Below are 25,078 nucleotides of genomic sequence, written 5' to 3'. Positions count from 1 at the left end.
AAAGTATTTTTCTTTGGGACAGTAATAGACATCTATACTGTTTCCCAATATTAATTTTTTTAGAGTAGAGACAGGTCCCCATATTTTGTAAAAAATTTCCTGTGGGTTTATGCAGAAAAAATTACCATGATGATTTTTTTTCAATTGGACAGCGTGGGAAACGGGAGCGCGCGTTAATGTGCGGACAGCAATATAAGGGAATGTGTTCAGTTGCAGGAAGGCATATACAAGACAAACTACAATCATGACGTAAAGCACTGACAAACTAGGTTCATTTTCAATAAATATATAAATATGATGAGACAAAGAAAAATAAAGAAATGGAGACTTGGCACCAAAACCTGTGGTGACCAATTACAAAGTAAATTAACCGGTGTGTCTGTCTTTATATGTATGTGTATTTCTGAGTGTCTGTATATGTGTGTGTATTTATGTGTGTATGTATATGTATGTGTATTTATGTGTGTCTGTATATGTATGGGTATTTATGTATGTCTGTATATGTATGTGTATTTATGTATGTCTGTATATGTATGTGTATTTCTGAGTGTCTGTATATGTGTGTGTATTTATGTGTGTATGTATATGTATGTGTATTTATGTGTGTCTGTATATGTATGGGTATTTATGTATGTCTGTATATGTATGTGTATTTATGTATGTCTGTATATGTATGTGTATTTATGTGTATGTATATGTATGTGTATTTATGTGTGTCTGTATATGTATGTGTATTTATGTATGTCTGTATATGTATGCGTGTATATGTGTGTGTATTTGTGTGTGTCTGTATATGTATGTGTATTTGTGTGTCTGTATATGTATGTGTATTTATGTGTGTCTGTATATGTATTATGTGTGTCTGTATATGTATGTATGTTTGTATGTATGTATGTGTGCCTGTGTGTGTGTATGTATGTGTGTCTGTATATGTATGTGTATTTGTGTGTGTCTGTATATGTATGTGTTTTTGTATGTATGTATGTGTATTTGTGTGTGTCTGTATATGTATGTGTATTATGTGTGTGTCTGTATATGTATGTGTATTATGTGTGTCTGTATATGTATGTGTATGTATGTATGTGTGTGTGTTAACAACTTCTCTTTTCGTCCTTCCAATTTCCCTAGCTTGTCATAGTCAGCTACTGCAAACTATAATGAAGAGGGTAAAGCAAATCTGAAATGTGGAGCCTCATTGAAGCTGGCACATGTCTGCAGTGCAATAACACACTGCAACTGTGAGAATGCAAATTAATAGTTATGGCAGATAAATTACATTATGTAGATTGACAATTTCACTAAATTATTTGACTAATTTGCAATACAAAAAGCAGAGTAATCACATATAATTGCACTGTGCTCATCTTATCTTTGAATTCTTTATAGGAATGAGCCAAATTCACATTTCAGGATTCAATCCCATGGCAACTCTTTAGAAACTTAAAATGTTTGCTAAAAAATAAGCTGGATGGGTTTATAAGGAATCTGTCATTTTAATATCTGAGAAGTAAATGTGTCCTCCTCATCAAGATCACAAGGAAATGATAATTTGGGATTCTGCCAAATACGAAGGGTTTTTTTTTTTCAAGCAGGAATAAAACAAATCATGGCTTTGGCGCATCCCTATCTGTTTGTTCCTCTCCTCCAAATTTCTGTGCCGTGTCTATCATTTTACATTCCGCATACAGGTGCCTTCTGCTGTACACAAATTACACTGTTCTACTGGTACTCGCCACCTTTTAAACTATACGATGTGTGTACCCAGCGACGGCACGACACGAAGGAACAATATATTGTGCCGGCTATACACACTACATAGTCCTGTGTTCAGCAATAAGGCATCATTCCTTGCATCGTCCTATCTGCTGTGCAGCACAGCAGATAGGACAATCGATGTACGACCAGCATGCACGCACAATAGAGCGTACACACTACTATACCATCCGCACAATATATTGCTCCTATCCCCGTCAGAATTATATATCTTATAGTGTGTACCCGGCTTTAGATTCTATCTATAATATTTGTACATTGTGTTCTTTGAAACATTTTTTCCCACTAATACATCATTTAAGATTCACCAAGTGCATCAAGTCTGACAAAATGTTGCAGGATCATATGGCAAACTGACAGCCCCTACCAACCGCACTAACGTTTTATTACCATTCACATCTAGGCCGCATCCTATGTAAAATGCTAATTTGCCCATCTCATTCATGTCTGACATATAAACTTATCACAACAAAGCTGTATATTTTTAGCACTCAATGCAGGGGTTAATAAGTGGCCTCAGTCATTTATCTCTGTACATTTGGAAATGGTAGAACTGCCCTCTGTATTTGACCTTCATTAAGTCTAAGTGGCAGCCATTTATCCTTTCTCGCAGAAGAGCTGATAGAATTGATTGGAATCACTCCCGCCCTGCTCCAGCACTGAGTATAGGTTCCTTTGTGTGCTTAAACACAGGTGAAAGATATATACGTGCTTCTTTAGCTGGAAATAAAGATCGTTCATGGATAAAAACACTTCTACAAAAATAATCAAAAGGTTCAAATTATTTGTTCTTAATTTAGAAGACAGGAGAGAGAACTCAGAGAGCACAACTGTAAATCTTGTTAGCTGTTATTACAAAGGGGACCATTTATTAATGATTGCATTTGCTATGAGATCTGGCCGTGATATTGGCGCCCATGATCACTTTGCGAAATGAGATCATACCCATAGGCGAAACTGGGGGGTGATCCAGGGGTGCACCGGACCACCTATTAGCCCTGTTCGCGAATCGGCCACCCGCGAGAGAGAGGAGGGCCCAGCTGCAGCTGGGCATGGTAAAAGTGCCGGCGCCCAGAGAGAGAAGAGGGCCCGGGAGGCAGCGGTGCCAGGCATGGTGAAAGGGTAATGTCTAAATCCCCTTCACGGAGAGGACCCTGACGTCATCAGCCAGTGTCCAGCGTCATTCCCTGCCATCCAAGTGGTCATAGAGGGGGAATATAACCATGTGGCGAGCGTAGAGAGCCACTGCGACCGAAGCGTGCCCACGAGGGGACAACAAACTTGTTTAAGTGGGCACAAAGTACTTCTGTATCTGGCTGTCATGGGCAGGAACTGCACTTCCGCACTCACTCACGTCACTTCCAGGTCCCTAGCACGAAGGGGATTTACAGCCAACCATGGTGAAAGCACCGGTGGCAATTAAAACTTTGTTCCGTCCACGAGCCAGTCGCAGCGTGCGGAACGGCAACCAATCAGGAGTGGCCACTCCTGAATGCCTGCCGTTTCACGAGCTGCGATTGGCTCGCGGACAGCGAAACGGAGGCAACATACGTAGTATCCTACTGTTTCTCTGCAGCACTTACAGGTATGTCCCCCTGTGCCATCTTTCTTCCCCTTCGAAGTCCACTCTGCCTCCAATCCACCTTCATGTTGCAGTCAACTGCCATCTTCCCAGTCACTTTGTTGCCCTCTCCCTCACTTGTCATCCTCCCTTACCCTGGGTGATTGCCAAACTCCTTTACCTGTATTCTTCTTTTGGCCTCTGTCAGTGAGCTTCCACTCCCACCCATTGCAGCAGTCATTTCCTTGATCTCATCTTATTCTCTCTCTTTTCTAAAGGCCCAAATACACAGTGCGATATGCACCATGCAATGGCCAATCTGATGGGTGACATATCGGTCAGTCCCTACACACAGAGCGATCGGGTGGCTGACTGCCCGATATGCTGGCATCTCACTGCCCCACACCCGCATAGCGCTGCATAGAATCATACATCGCTCCCCCAGATCAACTGAACATGCAGAAAGATCTGGAGGAGCAATGTACGATCCCATGGGACCGCGCACTGGCCGATATCATACCCACACACAGAACAATATAGCAGCAATATCGTTCCAATCCGTCAGATCGGCTGCTATATCGCACCGTGTAAGGGGGCCTTAACTCTGCTTTTTCAAACTAACCCTCTCTGCTCTTTAACCACAACCTTTTTCAGCCTTTCCCCACTTCTTGTACTGTAATTCATATCCACATGTGCCCAATAAAATCTCGTTACTTTTCACCCTCGTTTTTTTTGCTCCACACTTGAATCACTCGTCTTCTTAAAAGATGGGCTGCCCCTCATATAACTGCACTCTTTCATAAGCCACCACTAAACCCCAGCCCTGACACCCCAAAATGACATGTTACTGACAAAAGTCCTCCTTGGAGTGCTGCTAGAAGAAGTCTTCCTTTAACATTAATTTTTCCCACTTCGGTTGATCTTACAGCTGTGCCATTTTGCTCGCTAAACAAATCTTCAAGTCTTTTAATTTCTCCCCAATAGTTATTGGCCACCTTCAACTCTCTTTTCTGCTCAGTCCTTTTACTCTTCTATCCTGACTTAAGACGCATGACTTTTTCACCCAACACCAAAAATGAACCCTAGTGAGTATGTGTGTACGTGTACATGTGGTAGGGAATATAGATGGCAAGCACCAATGGGGCAGGGACTAATGGGAATGGCCAAATGTTCTCTGTAAAGGGGCCTATCCACAAGCAGACATGAAAACGACTGCACGATTATGACATTGTAATCGTGCAGTCGTTTGTCAGTCTGTGATGAGCCAGCACTTAACAAGTAGTCGTTCAGTACAGGCTCATCCATTATCTGCAAACATGCTCAACCTGACGTTATCGTCAGGTTGACCAGCATGTTTGCACGATGATAGATGTCTAAACGACCAGCGGGCACGCGCATCGCTGGTCATTTTAGACATTTTTGCAAACGATTTTTGAACGATTGAACAATAAGATATCTTTATCGTTCAATCGTTCATTTAAATAGTCTAGTGGACAGGGGTCTTAAGACGCTGCGGAATATGAATAGGGAGGTGTCTCTCAAAACCACGCCCCCTGTTTGAGTGGCCACGTCTTTTTTTTTTTTTTTTTTAAAGCTCCAGCACGTGCAGAAGTTCCCATTTCACTGACAGCCACACTGCCCCCTGCAACACGAGAATATAAATACATAATATGTGATGGAATTTTTTTACAAGGAACAGTAACGCAATATCTGACACAGTGCTAAAACTGGGACCACCCATTACCAGGTCTCTAATTTCACCTATGATCATACCGCCTGGATGTATGAAAATTCACCCACAGCGACAGGGGCACCGAAAAGAGCCAGTCCCTGCGATATGCCAGGAGTGAAGTGACCACATCAGCTGCCTCTTCACCCCTGTGCCAGAGATCCTGGGCACGCGTGGTCTACAGAACACACATGCGCGCGACCATTGCCGAGGGAGGGTTCTGCAACTTGGTAAACCTGACAGAATCGCATGCTCCATAGAAACCTGGCGGAAATGGAGGGACAGCAGCAGATATCAGAGATAATTAATATTTGCAAATATTAAATGCTAAATGGGTCCCATAGTCACTTACTGGTTGTCTACTACATTTATGATACATTTATATGGGTGCTCTGCACATACTGCACGTCTGTCTGAACTGCGATTCTTTTGATCAGAGCTGAAAGATGCAGAAAGATTTAAAAAGGGAATGACAACTCAATATAATAACAATAGGGCCAATGCACACTCATAGGGCAATACTGGGGAAATATTGTGCACAGAGCATCGGTGTATAGTGTACTATTATTATTACCAGTTATTTATATAGCGCACACATATTCCGCAGCACTTTACAGAGAATATTGGACATTCACATCAGTCCCTGCCCCAGTGGAGCTTACAATCTATATTCCTTACCACATGCTCACTCACATACACACTAGGGTTCATTCTTGTTGAGAACCAATTAACCTACTAGTACAAACTCCACACAGTTAGAGCCGTTAGGGCTGTTGTGGGAATCGAACCCATGACCTCAGCGCTGTGAGGCAGTAATGTGAACCATTACACGTCAATGCTACTATGTCTTTCCACTTATGCCTTGTCCTGTGTTGCACCTGCATTGTTCCAACCAACTGTGTCTATCAGACTTGAGGTCCTGACAAGCTAGATAATATTAGCATCATTTTATAATGACATTATAATTACAGACTAGAACTCCTAATTCTGGTCTTATCATCTTCCATTATTCTCCATGGGCCTGACACAGGAAAATTATATATATAATGTAATTGTTTATATAATTTTGAGATTACATAAACTCTCTTGAAATATGTAAGTGGCTAGTCCTTCCCTATTTACATACACAAAGTACACTGCACCAGCCTATCCCCTCTGGGCACCACTATCCACAGCGTAAGAGGTGGCACCGTATGAGATTTTTGTCCAATGAAGAAGTATTTGGTCACAATCCATATTTTACCATAAAACAAGACTGTATCACATCTATGCAATAAACAGTTATACTCACATGGTTTATATAAAGGCTCTTTCGCTTTTCTCTCACTGTGAAAATATAAACAAGAAAATAAACTTGGTATCAGCAGAGTTATTCAGTGTTTGAATATATGTTTTTGTTTCCTAATTATAAAGTAAACAATATTATTATTTTTGGATCATTTAAAGTGGACCAGTTACACGGCAAAGCAGAAATTTACACAAACAGCTGAGCTTCAATATGAAACAATATCACCCAGACACTCCTGGGTAATAATGTTGGGATTGCCTGTAATGCTCTATTTAACTCCCTAAAGGAAACATTCGGTAGATTTAATGAATCTGGAACATTTGCGGTCACAGGTTTTCATGCAACAACTTCTTATTTCATACAGTGTAATCAAATCAAATGTTTATAGGATATACATTAATGTGTGATGTAGATGTAATTCATAGAATAGCATAATAAAGAGTCATGTTGGTGGGAGTGGTGAATTGTATTACATATAATATTGCCAGAAAATTGGTTACATTCATGTAGGAGAGAGGATGAGAGAGACCGAGTTAGAGAGACTTGGAGGGAGAGAGAGACAGAGTGGGGAGAGGGGGATAGATAGAGAGAGAGAGAGAGAGAGAGAGAGAGAGAGTGGGGGGAGAGAGGAGAGAGAGAGACAGAGTGGGGGGACAGAGTGGAAAGAGATAGAGACACTAAGGAAGTGAAACGGAGATGGAGAGGGACCACGAGAGAACATGAGTAAGAGAGCACAAGTGATATAGGCAAAGAATGAGTGTGGAGGCTAAATAGATACGGAGAGAGAGAAAAGGATTGCGAGAGAGGGTTGAGACAGATAAAGAAAGGGTAAAAGGAGACAGGGGTGGGAACTACGTGCAGCAATATTGATCAGAGCACTTTTTTGGAGATTTCACGTGTTCAATATTTTCACAAACATTTTTTATTAGCATCTGTTAGTGCTCTTTGTATGTATTTGTTATTATAAAAATGTGCTTAAAAATATTTTTTTTATTGATTTTTACTCAAATAGTTTGACAAATTCTAGACTTGTGAATAATATTGGTAATACAAAAGGCTTTTAGTGAAAAAAATGTATAGATTCTCAAAATACAGTGGGGTTGCCAATCCGTAAATAATATTTTTAGAAACGATTTATGAAGATGTACCTGCCGCCAAGGTTTTAATCTTTTTGTTTACACGTTTACTAAAATAGCAAATGGGGATGAAAACATTGGATTTTTAAAAAACTTGCCAGACTCAAAACTGCAGATTGATACAATAGATAAAGCATCGTCGTACCATCTGTTTGGGATTTGCTGAGGAATATTGTGCTTGCCCGTGGATGATCAGAGGGGTTAAATTCCATATTCATATCTGAAAGGGAAGAAAAGTATTTAGCTGTTAAATGTGTTTACAATTCATACAGCAGGACAATGTGAAAACTGCTTATTCTAGCAGACAAATGCAATTTACAGACAATTTGCCATCCAGAGAAAAAAAGCACTTTCATAAAGCAGAAGAAATTATTTCTGCATAATAATGCAATCTATGAAGTGAACATGGGAATATAAAAGATGCGATGGAATATGAGAAATAGGACCCTAGTTCCTGATTATACCACAAGATGAACTGCTTTAAAGTGACTTTGTTTTTATTTCCATGAAGATAGAAATTTGATGTACTGAACCCTGCAAACAGCAGAACACATGCAAATGTACCTCACTCTACAACCTGAGATAAACAAAGGCAGCCAGCTGGACTGAGAACCATGTTCCGAGTCTCATCCACTTGTGAAAAGGTCATTTCCACCTACAGACAACTTTGGTAAAAACTGCAGGAGCGTGTGTACCCACCTTGTATTCCTATTCTGTTTACTTTTAACAAAGCTTTTTTATCTGACATTGACAGTTGTTTTTTTTCTATTTTCCTTACAGTACAACAACGCTCATTGGATAACAAAAAGTTTGCATACGGGGGTGGATCAATAGGTCTACAGTAAAAAGGTAGACAGTGTTTAGGTAGACACCACAAGTTAGACAGGCAATAAGTCGACAGGAACACAAGGTTGACAGGGTCAATAGGTTGACACACTAAAGGTCGACATGTAAGATGGTCGACAGGTACAAATGGTTGACAGGATCAAAAGGTCGACTAAAAATGGTCGACACACTTTTTTGTTTTTTTTTCTAGCTCTAATCTTTACCCTAACCCTCCCCTTGGTGCCTAACCCTAACCGTCCCTTGTAGTGCCTAACCCTCCGGTAAGTGCCTAACCCTAGAAAAAAAAAAAGTGTTGACCATTTTTTGTGTCGACCATTTGACTATGTCGACCATTTCTAGCTGTTGACATTCTTACATGTTGACCTATTGACCCTGTCGACCTTGTGTCCCTGCTGACCTATTGCCTGTCTAAAGCTGGGTACACACTGAGAGATACGTTGGCCTATCAATTGATCGGCCAATGTATCTGCTGCCCGTTGGGCAGTGTGTACCCGTGATATGTCGGTGAACGTCGGCATTCAAAGACATATCGCATTGGCTGTGCTGCACAGCCAATGGGCAGATATGTTTGCAGACATATCTGTCCATCGGCAGGTGTGTATGAGCGGTCTGCAGACCGCCCTTACACACAGAGCGGCAGCCGCGAGGAGGGGGCGGGACACGCTGCCTGCCGGGACACGCCCCCTGGTCGCCGGGGCCTGCAGATGATGGCCATTCAGTGTGTATGAACGACCATCATCTGCAGATATATCTGCAGATCACTTGATCTGCAGATAAATCTGTCAGGTGTGTACCCACCTTAACTTTTGGTGTCTACCTAAAATGGTCTACCTTTTTATTGTTGATCTAAAGACCGGATACTTCTGCGTACTAAGGTTTTAGATTGTATTCAAGACCAGTTATAAATAAAAAATAAATAATAAATAGACAAAATAAAAGAAAAAGACCCACTTCGCATTTTGAAGGATAAGTTATCTAGGTGATGTTATTTTGCTTTTATCAAGTAAATGTAATTGACCCTTAAGCTGGGTACACACCTAAAGATTTTCTGTCCAACCATCCAATTAGTTGATTGGTTAGAATGAAAATCTGGTAACGTATGGGAGTAAACGATGATCAGCAATTTGCTCCTAAATGCCAGAAAACAGATGAAAATGGTCGATCAGACAAGTTTGTTAACTGTTTGATCTAAACAATTTGTGCAAACAACAGTTTTTGTAAATTTTCCGGCATTTGGGAGCAAATTGCTGATTGTCATTTGCTTTCATACCTTACCAGAGTTTCGTTCCAACCAATCAACTAGTTGGTTGGACAGAAAATCTTTAGGTGTGTACCCAGCTTAACAAAGCCATGATGAAGATAAACAGAAGAAAATAACTGGTAAAATAATAATAATAATAATAATAATAATAGTTGCAGGGGGGCAAAATGGTACAGTAGATATATAATAGCATTAAAATCGCATATAATTAGAGTGTAGTAGTCCTGATTACACAGCAAAGGCAGACAAGTTTATTTTATAAACCAATACTTTTAAAAATGCAGCCTAGCAATTCTCTGGTAAACAGTAATGTAGCTGAGGTAACTGCCTCTGACAGCTACTTTACACTGTTCTATTGTGAATGGAGAGAGCCAACACGTGTTAAACACAGTAGTGGTAGTTATCGGTCATACATTTAAATGGACACAGTAAAACGCTTCAATAAGCATATTTATATACAATAAGCTAAATACTGTCACCGCAGTGTTTCCGCATAATGAGCAATCACTATCTGTTTATTCCCATACAGAAAAGGACAGGTTACTATAATTAGTTATACAGGTCTGCCAATGTAAAGTGACATAATGGCAAAAATATTAAAGCATAATTCAAGATGGCACTCTCATTAATGCAATAAACCACAATTATTATAAACATGCCACATAGGAAACCTTTTTGTTTTATTTCATGCGACAAGCCCCACTGAACACTGTAGGAAATGGAACACAAAACAATAAAAATCAATACGACGGTGTAGCAACTTATGAGTGACATCCAATACACAGAATATTTCACATGCTATTAACTTGTCACTTTACTGTGACTGAAACAAGAGCTATTGTATTTGGGGGAAGACGCACACTATTTACAATTTTGGTGCAAATGCTCATTAACTGTATTGATTCAACTCTACAGTGGAGCCAATTTACTGTCTGGTTCTGTGAATCTGACCCCTAGGTCATGGCTATAAAAACGAGCAACATATGAATTATGTCTGATATAGTGTGTTTGACACCATGATATTCTTTGGGACTGGAAATTAGGGTCAGATGTCAACTATGAATTAGTTCATTCTGTTTGTTAATGTTCCTCCTTGAATTTTCAAACTGTGTGTTTCACATCATGATATACTGCCTCTATTATATAATTCTGTATATCACCTAACCCCAGTCCTCCCACAGAGAACAGCACAGATCACCTGATATAAGGGATGTAGTCTGCATCACTGCGGGAGGGATGCCAGCGGTCAGAAACCCTGATGTACCTGTGCCTCTGTGCATGTCTCACATCATGATATACTGCCTCTATTATATAATTCTGTATATCACCTAACCCCAGTCCTCCCACAGAGAACAGCACAGATCACCTGATATAAGGGATGTAGTCGGCATCACTGCGGTAGGGATGCCAGCGGTCAGAAACCCTGATGTACCTGTGCCTCTGTGCATGTCTCACATCATGATATACTGCCTCTATTATATAATTCTGTATATCACCTAACCCCAGTCCTCCCACAGAGAACAGCACAGATCACCTGATATAAGGGATGTAGTCGGCATCACTGCGGTAGGGATGCCAGCGGTCAGAAACCCTGATGTACCTGTGCCTCTGTGCATGTCTCACAACAGTTCCAATTTTCATGGGACTGTCCCGATTCAAAAGTGTTGCCCAAAGGTGGGCATATCTGCATGGATTTTAGTACACATCCGATTGGCTAGTCCTGATGCACATCTGGAGTTTAGCAAACAAAATTGACAATACACTTCTTGCACAAAGGTTGACATTTTGTTTAGACAAACTGCTTATGTACTATTTCAATGAATTCAATTTACTTGAACAGACTAGTGGTGACCACATGGTGTCACATCACCAGATATTGTGGGCAAGTGATATCAGTTTAGCCATGTTTCTCAACACTAAACAAACACACCGTCTGGTAATGATTTACGTTATCTGGTCATCTTTCAAACACACTAAAAAAAAACAAAATAGTGCAGAAGTATTTTCTGTCTGAGAACAATAAGCAAATCATGTGTGATCCAGTTTCTGAAGCTAATGGTCCCCAGGTGGCCACTGTGAGGAACAACAAGAACGTTTATCCAACTGGCATAGAGGTGGTGGTAAATCGGTGTTCTCTGAAGGAAAGAAGCCTCATGCAAGAGAGAAGCAAATTATAGACACAAATAGATCGTCCACATGTAGCCATTATCAGTCATCTTTCAGGTAGGACATTTGGGGCCGTATTCAATTAGCGGCGAAAAGCCATTATCGTGAAAAAGTTTCACCGATGACGTCATTTCACCAGCGGAAACTTATCCCCGTATTCAATTGTGACGACTTTTTGCCGGTGCGAAAAACGCAATGCAATGTACCCGGCGGAAAAGTTTTGCCTATGAATGGCTGTTGGGAAAAAGTGCAGAATTGCGGTTTTGGGGTGCAAAGGTGGGGAAACCACCCTGCACCCTTTGAATAGGTCCCTAAAGGTAAACTGCGTCAAAAAATCCTAAAAAAAATAAAGAACACCCCTAAAAATGACTTTGAAGAAGGGGGCAAAAGAGTTCAAAGTTGGGGTATAAACTTAAGAACTAGTGAAATAGACTTTGGGGGGTCTGCAAGTATGGGGGAGGTGTATTTTTGATTGCAGGTGCTTGTTGAAGTTGCGTTTTTAACGCTTTTTAAGACCTCACTTTTGCAATTTTTCACCATGCTTGCACCCATTTTCATGTACCCCAAATTTGCTGGGACTAGTTATTTTCACCAGAAAAATCTGCTAAATGCTATTCTTCACCACTTGTGCAAAGATGATAATTAGCAGCTATTGTGAGCATTTAAGTACCCCAAATAGCTTCAGCAGGGCTATTCGTGGGGCATCTACCATGATCCCCAATGTTAGTGTATCTTTTGGGGGGTGTCAGGCTGATTTCCCCAAATCTGCCAGCACTTTTCGCCTGTTTGAGTTTCGCCATGGCCGCGTTTTCGCATCCTTTGGAATTGAATACGGGGATAAGCAGGGACACGCACGATACTTTTTCGCATGCAAAACCAGCAATGTCGGCAAAAAGTCCGGTATGCGATGAGTACGGGACATTCACCCTTGGTGTTCATGAAGGAAATGCTTATCCCTCTGAACCATCAAAGGCCAGGTACACATCGGTACGATGTGTATCGCAGCCGAGCCAGGCCCCGATATATCGGTCGGCCGTACACACTGCATGATTCGGTGTACGACGAGACAAAATAGCCTTCCAACCTCCACTTACCTGCATTCTGTAGTCAGTGCTGTCATCCCATCTAACATGTAGCACAGCCGACGAGAAGACAACTCTGACGACGTACGATTGCACACACGATTGTGCTTACACATTAGCTGATCAGTCGTTCCGATGTGCATTGTAACCAGCTTTAGTGTTACATGTGTGTCCTGGTAAGTTCCTGATCATTCTGGGCATGTTACTAGCAGCTAGAGTTTTCTACTTTATAATCTTTACTGCAACATCCTGATTAACCATACGAAAATAAGGCAATACCTTGTGACATAAGTCTGTAGTAACAAAGTAACAATTATTATTAATTATTTTACAGTTTATTTTGCAGCAGTTTTTAAGTTACCCAAAATTAATCTTCAGTAACTCTATAGTTGTTTTGCAATTTGAAATTGGGCATATAAATTCATTCTTTTGTACAAGATAATGATGCTGCTGTACAAGACAAGAAAACAATTGTGACCATTCATCACTATCAGAAGCACAAAAGGCATAGAAGAAAATAGAAACATTTACAGGAGCACAAAAAACCAAACACAGTAATTGCCACTTTCAGGAAAAACCAAACAGAAGATTAAAATCATAGAGCCTGAGAAAAGGTTGTCTTATGTCTTATGTGCTATAAAACAAAATGTCCCTGGTTTTTCATGCTTGCATTGTGGTGCATTATTTTATGACCTGACAATGCAATAAAACTCTAACTATATATTAAATATATATTTTAAGCAAATTTCACAGAAATCTCCTGCAAAAGGCTAATTAGCACTTCAGACCTCAGTCCCCTTAATCCTCAATGATCCCTATATATGCAAGCTTTAAAAAGCATAGCTTTTCAGAGTTCAGTCATGAAGGCTGCTGCACCACTTTATGCCTATGCAGACATTTTTGGAGGAGAGGGATCTTACGATCCTTCTCCCACAGCCTCTGTCCGCATGTGTCGGATCAGTAACTGTGGGGGAGTTTTATGAAAATCTAAACGTTTGTGCTTGGATGTCTTGCGCAGGGACAGTAGTTCTGCAGACATTTTTAACAGTTATGATAACAATGTAAAAAAAAAAAAAAAACATACTATACTTCACGATCAGGATTGTTGATAATTGCAGCACTGCAGTCATTATTGCAACATAGGCCACCTATATGTGATAAAGTCTCAGATTTCATTGTAAGGTTCAGAGCAATCTTAAGACAACATAGGAGGCACCAAAAGCCGTGAAATTTGTATTGGTGTCCTGGCACAGCTACCTTACTTTCTACCAACTGTATGATCAAGCTTTTCTTTACCACCTCCATCAATGTTTTGCAACATACTTACATGATCTCATGGACTGTTTTATAGGGTTTCTATTAGACTGCCTACCTCATGGTGTTTCTTCTGGATAAATCACATTCCTACAAACCCTATGTGCAAATGGTTTCTTCTGCAGCACTAGTCCCGGGCATATATAAGACTTTTCCTATTTCCAGACTAATTTAAAAGTAATTTTTAAAGGATTTTAAGCAAAATGGGTATATATACCACATAGCATCTTTGTTTTAAAACGGCGGGTCAAATGTAATAGGGTGAGAGTTTTGAAAATGTGAGAGTTTTGCAGTAAACTCTCACATTGGTTAAGTTGCAACTTCAAAATTGGAAAACACCTGGATGAGAGATTAAATCGTGAGAGTCTTTTTGAATCTAAAAACATGCGCATTTGTATGTTCTTGGACTCTGGGCCTGATTCAGAGCCGGACGCTCTGACAAGAGCGCTCGCTCTGAATCAGGGCCCTCCTACCTAAAATTGGAGCGACCTCCTGGCCGCTCGCATAGCTGTGGGTGACCACCCACAGCTTATGCGAGCGGCCAAAAAGATAGTCGCGGTGGTCAAGACCATCGCGACCATCGGCTTGCAACAAGACCCTGCGGTAGGGTCTCGCTGCCGCAAGCCCAGGAGTGCTTTTGGCTCTATCAGAGCCAAAAGCACTCCCACTGACATCACTAGTCATGTCAGTGGGGCCGGCCCCAGACGGTAGGCGTTCCCATGGGAACACCTCCGTCTGGGCAGCAACGCCCCCGGCATGCCCACCAAAGGGGGCGTGCTGTCACTCACCATCGACAGCACGCCCCCATTGGTGTCGCTATTCGGGTCTCGTGCATGCGCACGACGGAGCTCCCTCCGTCGTGCGCATGCGCACTAGGGCACCATCGACCCGCTTGCGAGCGGGTCTGAATCAGGCCCTCTGTTACATTGGCCGAGTTTAAAAAGTGTGAGAGTTTACTGCTAAACTCTCGCATTTTCTAAACTCTCACCCGATTACATTTGGCCGAGTGTGTCGAAATGTGCCCTATGCATATCAAGTTAAACTACTACTTTCCATAAATTCAATATTTGCCTTGCTGTGCAGAAAGGTACAAAAACTGAACAGATGCACTGTACAAATTTCTCATCAAAAGTCCCACCTTCTACCACTGTAGAAACACCCCTTTATTTAAGGACTTCACTTTTCTGCTAGTATACAGTCTCAATTTCTAGTGCGAGTGAGGGCAAATCAGGACTATCTTCATCAACCTGGTCCCTTTAGTGTAGCAATCTTCACTATATGGGCTGCGTTTGCTTCCCATGGGTGCACAGTTGTCCAGAGATAACATCTGAGCCTGTGAATGGAGTGGTCAATTATTTGATAGGCTGGTCCTATTCTCAGGATCTGTCACCCGAAGACCACGCTCATCTGTTCCATCCCTTCCTTTGCTGACCGATGCAAATCACAGAGACCAGCACATGACAGAATGTAAATGGGCGCTGTTTGTATCTAGGAAGAGACGCTGACATAAAAGTCTGTCTCTGCAGCACTAGATGAAAGCATAAGGTAAGCATATTTATGTATGTGCAGTATTAGGGATGTTAGGGACCCACCTGATGAGGTCGCCGTGACGTGGTAGGTAGGCAAACATCTTTGGCCAAATATGTACTAAGAACCTCTATATAACACCATGTTAATTGATAGTTTATTATATATATTTTTGATATTTATTATTCTTAGTACTTAGAATGTGCATCTGCTTCCCCCTTTTTTCTGTAATAAAAGTACAAGTCTCAGCATGGTAGCACTTCTTATGTTGAAATTAGGATGTGCAGCCTACCCCCCCACCCCCCTTTATTCCTATGTATGTGCAGGTATGTAAGTACATGTATGTACATATGTAATGGTGCGTACACACGGGATGATATCTATGAACAAGAACGATCTCATTCAACGATAAATAGTTCATATTGTTCATTTTTATGCAGCGAACAACCAACGATGCGCGTTCACGCGTGGACGATAACTATATCTATGGTCGTCCGTACATGCAGGTCAACTTGGACGATTCCATTAGGATTTGCCTGTTCAGAGATGTGGCAGGATGACTTCACTGAAAGATATCTATCATAGATATCTATCAGTGTGTACACCCAATATAGTTTGTCCTGCACTACAGAAAAGTTAAAGGGAAATCTTTCAGCGATATTGTTGGTTATGCAGATCGTACGGTGTGTATGCAGCTTAAGTGTGTGCATTTTAAGGTAATGCGGGAAGGGACCTTTGGGCTAATAATTTAGCTGGAGTGATTCAAGTGCTATGAATGTAGTGCTGGGCTTAGTTTCTGGAAAAGAAGGGATATTTATAAAACGTAAATACTAAATAATGTTGTGACTATTTGGGGGGATAGATTTATTTATAAACAGGAATCCAGTCAGGGAAAGTTGTGGAGAAATAGGTCTATTTATTAACTGTGAACACTATTAATTTAATATCTGGGCTGGTAGGATATTTTATAATGAAGCTAGTTGCAGTGCGGGGATGCAGAGCCGGCCCTAGCCAATTTGGTGCCCTAGGCAAAATTTTGACTGGTGCCCCTTAGCAGATAATCCCACCACCAATCTTATGGCTGGCACACACTAGATGACTAGTGTGTACCGACCTCGTTAGCGACAAAGTGACAGCGGGGTCGTGCTACATTCAACAGCATAGCACTCGCTTACGATGTTGTCCATGAAACTTGCATGTAGGTCCGAGGAGCAATGTTGCTGACAACGAGCATCATCAATATTCACAGAAGTGGTTTGCACAGCTGCTAAAACACACATACATATTAAAATATACACTATATATCAGTGGGCAAAAAAGAATTTGGACAGCCACCGATTTAAAAGATGAGAGAGGTCTGTAATTTCCATCATAGGTACACTTCAACTGTGAGAGACAGAATCTGCACAAAAAATTCCGGAAATCACATTGTATGATTTTTAAACAATGTATTTGTATATTCTTGCGGAAAATAAATATTTGGACACCTACCAACCAGCAAGAATTCTGGCTTTTACATACCTGTTACTTCTTCTTTAGGAAGCTCATCTATCCTCCACTCATTACCTGTATTAATGGCACCTGTTTGAACTGGTTAACTGTATAAAAGACACCTGTCCACACCCTCAAACAGTCAGATTGCAACCTCTCCACCATGGCCAAGACCAGAGAGCTGTCTAAGAACACCAGGGACAAAATTGTAGACCTGCACAAGGCTGGGATGAGCTACTCGACAATAGGCAAGCAGCTTGGTGAGAAGAGATCAACTGTTGGCGCAATTATTAAAAAATGGAACAAATACAAGATAACTGACAATCTCCCTCGACTAGGGGCTCCATGCAAGATCTCACCTCGTGGGGTATCAATTATCTTGAGAACGGTGAGGGATCAGCCCAGAAGTACACGGGGGGACCTGTTCAATGACCTCAAGAGAGCTGGGACCACAGTCACAAAGGTTACCATTAGTAACACACTACGTTGTCATGGATTCAAATCTGCAGCGCCAGAAAGGTCCCCCTACTTAAGCCAGCACATGTCCAGGCCCGTCTAAAGTTTGCCCGTGACCATCTGGATGATCCAGAGGAGGATTGGGAGAATGTCATGTGGTTAGATGAGACCAAAATAAAACTTTTTGGTATAAACGCTGTGTTTGGAGGGAGAAGAATGATGAGTGGCATTCTAAAAACACCATACCCACTGTGAAGCATGGGGGTGGAAACATCATGCTTTGGGGATGCTTTTCTGCAAAGGGGACAGGACAACTGATCTGTATTACGGAGAGGATGAATGGGGACATGTATCGTGACTTTTTGGGGAAAAACCTCCTTCCCTCAGTAAGAGCATTGAAGATGCAACGTGGCTGGGTCTTCCAGCATGACAATGACCCCAAACATACCGCCCGGGCAACTAAGGAGTGGCTCAGTAAGTAGCATTTCAAGGTCCTGCATTGTCCTAGCCTGTCTCCAGACCTCAACACAATAGAAAATCTGTGGAGGGAGTTGAAAGTCCGTGTTGCCCGGCGATAGCCCCAAAATATTACACATCTAGAGAAGATCTGCATTGAAGAGTGGGCCAAAATACCTGCTGCAGTGTGTGCAAACCTGGTCAAGAACTACAGGAAACGTTTGACCTCTGTAATTGCCAACCGAAGTTACTTTACAAAGTATTGAGTTAAACTTTTTGATTGCCAAATATTTATTTTCCGCAAGAATATACAAATAATTGTTTAAAAATCATACAATGTGATTTCCGGAATTTTTTGCTCTGATCCCGTCTCTCACAGTTGAAGTGTACCTATGATGGAAATTACAGACCTCTCTCATCTTTTAAAGTGCAACAACTTGCACAATCGGTGGCTGTCCAAATACTTTTCTGCCCCACTGTGTATGTATATATATATATATATATATATATATACACACACATCCCTCAGAAGGTAAGCTCCTCTACCCTCTTGTGCTTCTCCTTACTCTACCTTCATCTACTTCTTACTCTCTACCAGGGCACCTAACACTTGGTTGCTTTGCATTGTTGCTTATCTGGGTGTTATGGTCGCGAATGTAGCAATGTATATTATCCATGTCCTGTAATGTATTGTACTGTACTGTACGTCACTGTAAAGCAATCTATTTGTTTATGTACTTTGTAAGGCGCTGCGGAACACTTGTGGCACCATATATATAAATGATAATAATAATTATATATATATATATATATATATATATACACACACACATACACAAAATAATTGTGTAAAGCGGTCATATCTCCTCCATGTGCGACCACCAATTGTTCCAACTGTGAGAGAAGCAGGACAGCCTTTGGAGAGAAAGACTGACCGCCAGGGTACGTATAGGAGTGGTGTGGTGAAAGGGGGTGTTGAGACGGAGCCATGATGGGGTGGGGGTCAGGACGTGGCTGCGATGGGTGTGGGACGGGGGAGGAGGACAGCACAGAGGGGGTGGGATCAGCCAGAGAAAAGGTAGAGCAGAGCGGGAAAGGGGAGGTTAGAGACTGAGGTGTGTGTGTATATATATATATATATATATATATATATACACACACATATACACACATATGTAAATATATATATATATATATACACACACATGTAAATATATATATATATGTGTGTGTGTGTATATAAATGTATATATATATATATATATATATATATATATACATACATACACACACACACACACACACACACACATATACATATATACATACATACATACATATAAATATAGCAGGAGACGACACGCCGATCAGCAGCACTGTAGGAACACTCAGGAATCAGGATCAGTCACCCGGGCAGCCCTCACGGAGCAGAAGAGCATAAAACCCCTTTGGTTGCTGTACCAGGAAGTGACGTGAGTGAGGGCGGAAGTGGAGATTTCTGCCCACACTTTCCATAAGAATAACAAAGTTGGCCCCTTGCGGGCTCGCTTCGCTCGCCACGCTGCAGGCACAGTGGCTCGCTTCGCTCGCCACAACAATATATTCTCCCACTATGCCCACTTGGATGGTAGGGAATAACGTTGGACACTGGCAGATGACGTCATCACATATCTACGGAAGGGGATCTAGCTCTACCCTTCACGGAGCTGAGGCTGAACTTCTTGGCTGCAGTGCTCAATGATGCACTTGTGGGGGCGTCACCTAGGTGACATCACACGGAGGCGTGGGCGCAGAAACACTATGTGGCACAGTCAGTGAGTGAGGGCTAGTGAAGCCTTCCACTGCTATGTACGGTCGGGTGAGAGGGGGGCACCACCAGGGGTTTTAGTGGGCGGGTACTCGAACGTCCGCCGCCGAGGCATTGGAAGCAGGCTGTGTAGCAGGAAAACAAACATTCCTGACTACAGCAGCACAGGCAGCATCACGGAGGGGGAGCGACAGAGCCCTGGAATGCCCCTAGGCATTCCAGTCGCCCCTAGGCATTTGCTTAGAATGCCTATGCATAGGGCCGAGTCTGTGGGGATGCCTTATTATTAAATATTAGTACACAATATTTTTAGGATAAATTGATTCTTATAATTATTATTGTATTTCAGATTAGCCTAATGAGCGCTATTATCTACTTTACAGACAAGGCAGTACAGATGTGCACCTAGGGGACACTTGTGCCAAGCCCCCTGTACCAGTCAAGTGTTTCCCTAGGTGCTCCACGCATGTGCTGCTGGGAGTAATCAGCAGTTGCAAGCATGAAGGTCCCGGGTCGCTGGGACACCATCCAGCACAATAAAGTTTTTCTGTTTTGTTTTTCCGGCGCAGAGTCATGCTGTCCGCGCGCTGCATCTGAAGAACAGATTAGGAGCCGCCGCCGCTGCGATGGGAGCTCAGCAGGGAAAGTAGAAGAACCAGGGACTAGTAATGAGGTAAGTTTGGCTGGTGGAGACATCAAGAAAGCTGAGGCCATGGAAAACACAGGGTGTGGGGGAGCTGACGGAGGCCACGGAGTGTCACAAGGGGGGGGGGTGTAGCAGAGGCCATGGAGAGACATGAGGAGGGAGGGAGCTGAGGGAGGCCATTGAGTGATACAAGGGGGGGGGGGTAGGTAGGGCCATAGAGAGACACAGGAATAAGGTGGCCTGAGGCCATGGTTAGATACAGGGGAGTCAGGAATTGTACATATATACAGTGCATCCGGAAAGTATTCACAACGCTTCACTTTTCCCACAATTTGTTATGTTACAGCCTTATTCCAAAATGGAATAAATTCATTTTTGTCCTCAAAATTCTACACATAATACCCATAATGACAACGTGTAGAAAGTTTTTTTTTAGATTTTTTTTCAAATTTAATAATTAAAAAAAAAACACTAAGAAATCACATGTACATAAGTATTCACGGCCTTTGCTATGAAGGTCAAAATTGATCTCAGGTGCATCCTGTTTCCACTGATCATCCTTGAGATGTTCCTACAGCTTAATCGGAGTGCACCTGTGGTAAATTCAGTTGATTGGACATGATTTTGAAAGGCATACACCTGTCTATAGAAGGTCCCACACTTGACAGTGCATGTCAGAGCACAACCCAAGCATGAAGTCCAAGGAATTGTCTATAGACCTCCGAGACAGGATTGTCTCGAGGCACAAATCTGGAGAAGGGTACAGAAAAATATCTGCTGCTTTGAAGGTCCCAATGAGCACAGTGGCCTGCATCATCCGTAAATGGAAGAAGTTCGGAACCACCAGGACTCTTCCTAGAGTTGGCCGGCTGTCTAAACTGAGCGATCGGGGGAGAAGGGCCCTAAGACAGGGAGGCGACCAAGAACCTGATGATCACTCTGTCAGAGCTACAGTGTTCCTCTGTGGAGAGAGGAGAACCTTCCAGAAGGACAACCATCTCTGCAGCAATCCACCAATCAGGCCTGTATGGTAGAGTGGCCAGACGGAAGCCACTCCTTAGCTAAAAGCACATGGCAGCCTGCCTGGAGTTTGCCAAAATGCACCTGAAGGACTCTCAGACCATGAGAGACAAAGATTGTACTGTTTGGCGTGAATGCCAGGTGTTATGTTTGGAGGAAACCAGGCACCGCTCATCACTAGGTCAATACCATTCCTACAGTGAAGCATGGTGATGGCAGCGTCATGCTGTAGGGATGTTTTTCAGCGGCAGGAACTGGGAGACTAGTCAGGATAGAGGGAAAGATGAATGCAGCAATGTTTAGAGACACCCTGGATGAAAATCTGCTCCAGAGCGCTCTTGACCTCAGACTGGGGCAATGGTTCATCTTTCCCCATTTGCCCATATCCTTATGGAGTACCTTAGGTAGGTTACAGACCTACTCTATTAAGTGATAAAAAGTATTCGTTTGCTAATTTAGTTAATAACATTTTTTTACAGTGCTGTATAAGCAGTAGTGCTTTACACAGTAATAAAACAGGAGACGATCTTTAGATTTATATACACGCAGCTTATATATATTTGTCCAGGCATATTGCAGTGGGGAAGAATGCTTGGTGGGCAATATGATCCAGGCACATATCCATGTTGGTTTGGGGCTCAATAGGTTTAATTGAATACAGTAAGGGAATAAATGTAGGTTTCCAAAAAGCAGCTTATTGTAGAACTGAGAAGAGCAAAGGTCCTAGGACTGGTACTCCGTCTGATACCTGACTAGACACAGATGCATAGAAACAAGCCTTGAAAGAGTAGTGTGATATAATGAGAACTACAATGGATAGGGTCCTGAAGACATAGGGAATACAGCATTTGCATGGGATGTACATTGGTCAACAACATCAAATGCAGTATAAATGTTAAATGTTTACTATTCAGCAGTGATTAAATCCTTGACCACCTTAATCAGTGCAGTCTCTGAAGCATTAGGAAGAAAAGATAGAGAAGAAGGTCCAATAGATTGTTAGGAAAGGAAGCAGGTGAGGTGAGTGTACACCAGCCTCTGGAAGCATGGCGGTACAGGAGATTTGTGAGATGGGAAAGCACTAATTTGTTTTAAAGTAAAACCAGGATACATTGAGCGTTCATCTTCATTTGTGGGATCAAATAAAGTGTAGGCTTTAGCTCATGTAGGAGGGAACCATTTTATATTGGAATTTCCCAAGATTGTCCTTGACGTAGAACAAAAAATCGTAAACAGTGATGGTGGTTGGAGGGGTTGCTGTGCGAGGGTTGAGAAGATGTAATAAAAATGTACTTTGGGTTGGAAACCAAAGTAGAGATGGAAGGGTGAGGTTAGCAGTGTCCAGAGCATGTTATTATCCAGTCTGATGCCGAGTACAATGCATTCCTTTCCACGGACACCAATAGCAAGTATTAGCATACAGCACATGCACATCTCTGGCCGATTCGGAGCCAAACGGATGTTGGCGGGGTATTTTTTTGCTTGAAATGGGTGTTTCGGGGCAGGAACTAGGTGGCTACAATGCAATCGCACTGAACTGCTCCATCTTGTGGGAGTGTTGTGGCATGTAACTAGAGTTCTCTGCTATTTTGACTCATGCGTACGGAGAACGGAAGCCTGTTTCACACAGATCTCTTAAACCTAGCATGAGGCTGGTGCTAGTGCCAATACCCAAATGAAAGTTGTGGTGCTAATACCAATGATAAAATTTGTGGTGCCAACACCAGTGATGAAAGTTGCGGCTGTGGATAGAAAAGCAGCAGGCAGACCAGTTTCCTGCTTGAAGCCGCACAGATTCTCGCATTAGTCATACAGAAATTGGCATTAGCATCAGATAGTGAATTTGGCTTCCATGGCATCATGCAAACCCAGTCACTTTCCGCCTGACTCAGAATCAGCCCCTATATGTATAGCAGTGTCTAGAGCATGTTACTAGGAGGGGTAGATAGTGTATTGGAAGAAGGTATCAAAAGTACAAGGCTTTCATCAATGACCAGAGATTATGCATTGTATGTCACAGTTGAGATCGTGTTAAGTGCTGAGAACAATAAATGGATGGCACAAGTTAATAACCGGCTGCTATAAGGGAGTGAGATGTTGGACTGCTAAATCAAGTCAGGATAATGTAAAAATTGTGGATGGTTTTCTATGTAGCTCTTTCCAGGTGCCCAAGCATTACCGGGTGAAGGCTACCTCTCTCAGATACACAAAATAGGCAGCAAAGTGTGAATAACATATGTTTTGAGAATGTATTGCTTCTTCTACGAAGTTAGAAGAAATGATTAACATGTGTAAATACTGGGAAAACGTATACTTAATCTGCATTTGTAAATTGAAATCTAAACAGCTGGCAAAGAAAGTGTGGGTATTCTGTGATTCCAGTTTGTAATGGATTTATTTTATTTACACACCTATTAAAACTCAAGACAAATAATACACTGTATACTGTGTTGTTCATGTCGTCAAGTCTATTTACATTTTCAGAATATTTAATTTTTACTAGTTAAAGTAAGTGACATGCTAGCCCCGGTTCATTCTCATTGATATCATTCAAGGGGTTGTCCCCAGATTTTTGAGGAACACTACCCAGACAGCAAAAGCCATACACATGTATCATAGCGAAGTGATTCAGAATCACTGATATACATTTTAAAAATATGGTTATCCATTTATAGTCTATATAAATAAATAATTTGTCTCGGTTCTGATCGTAACGGTTCAATGCCTCTGTGTGTTTGTGAAAATCACATGTCTGTGCTATCACAAACACCATTAGAGGAGCTTTTTTCCCACTCTATGTCAACCCAGGCTCCATCAAACTACATTTTCCATGAAGTAGTGAGGCAGCAGGTCCCTAATGCATGTGCAGTACAAGCATGATTGTGCCACAAGACCTAAGTAGGGGGCATCCCCATGTCATTACAGGGGGCAACCTGTATTTATTATTCACATTTTCATCGGGTTGCCAGGAGCGCATCTGCCTGGCAAGCTCAGCAGTTAGGAGCAGCCTTGAACTGGCTGGACACCAAGTTATAAGTGGAAAGCAGCCAATTATGTAAGTATATTAAGATGTCTGCATCCCACAATTACTACAATTGGGTGGGTGGACAAACACTTTAATCAATATGCATCTAAATGTTGTAACCAGTGATGTATTGTAATACTGTAAATCTCCTACCACCAAAATAGCTGACTATATAAATATTTCCATGTATTTCTGGCAAGGAGTTAGATCAGTATATAAAGGGCCATATTCAATTAGGCTGCGAAAACTCGTTATCGGCGATACTTTATCGCTGATGATGTCATTATTGCAGGTTTGACTTATCCCCGTATTCAATTTTCCTGACTTTTCGCCGGTCTTACATGGGGGATCACTATGGGTACCCCCGAATAGCCCATACCTTCAGCAGGGTTATTTCGGGATACCCACAGTGATCCCCCATGTAAGAGTATCTTTTGGGGGGTGTCAGGCTGATTTCCCCTAAAATGACAGGACTTTTCGCCGATTTTCTTTTC

At 41.9% G+C, this 25,078-nt stretch overlaps 1 protein-coding gene across 2 annotated transcripts in view; it reads right to left on the bottom strand.

Annotated features, from left to right (window-relative positions):
• The window catches only part of CCNY (cyclin Y), a 194,713-nt gene that overhangs the window by 33,902 nt on the left and 135,733 nt on the right, over positions 1 to 25,078 (bottom strand). For both annotated transcript variants that reach the window (XM_088463161.1, XM_088463169.1), the window contains 2 exons: positions 7,633 to 7,707; positions 6,355 to 6,389 (listed from right to left, as the gene is read on the bottom strand). In XM_088463161.1, coding sequence (XP_088319287.1) covers positions 6,355 to 6,389; positions 7,633 to 7,707 — 110 coding nt within the window. The remainder of the gene's footprint in view (positions 1 to 6,354; positions 6,390 to 7,632; positions 7,708 to 25,078) is intronic.

Source organism: Taudactylus pleione, unplaced genomic scaffold (assembly GCF_031769625.1).
Source record: "Taudactylus pleione unplaced genomic scaffold, aTauple2 ptg000053l, whole genome shotgun sequence".
NCBI classification, from domain to species: domain Eukaryota; kingdom Metazoa; phylum Chordata; class Amphibia; order Anura; family Myobatrachidae; genus Taudactylus; species Taudactylus pleione.
Note: the sequence above shows the minus strand (reverse complement) of the source record. Positions and strands in the feature narration are given on the sequence as shown.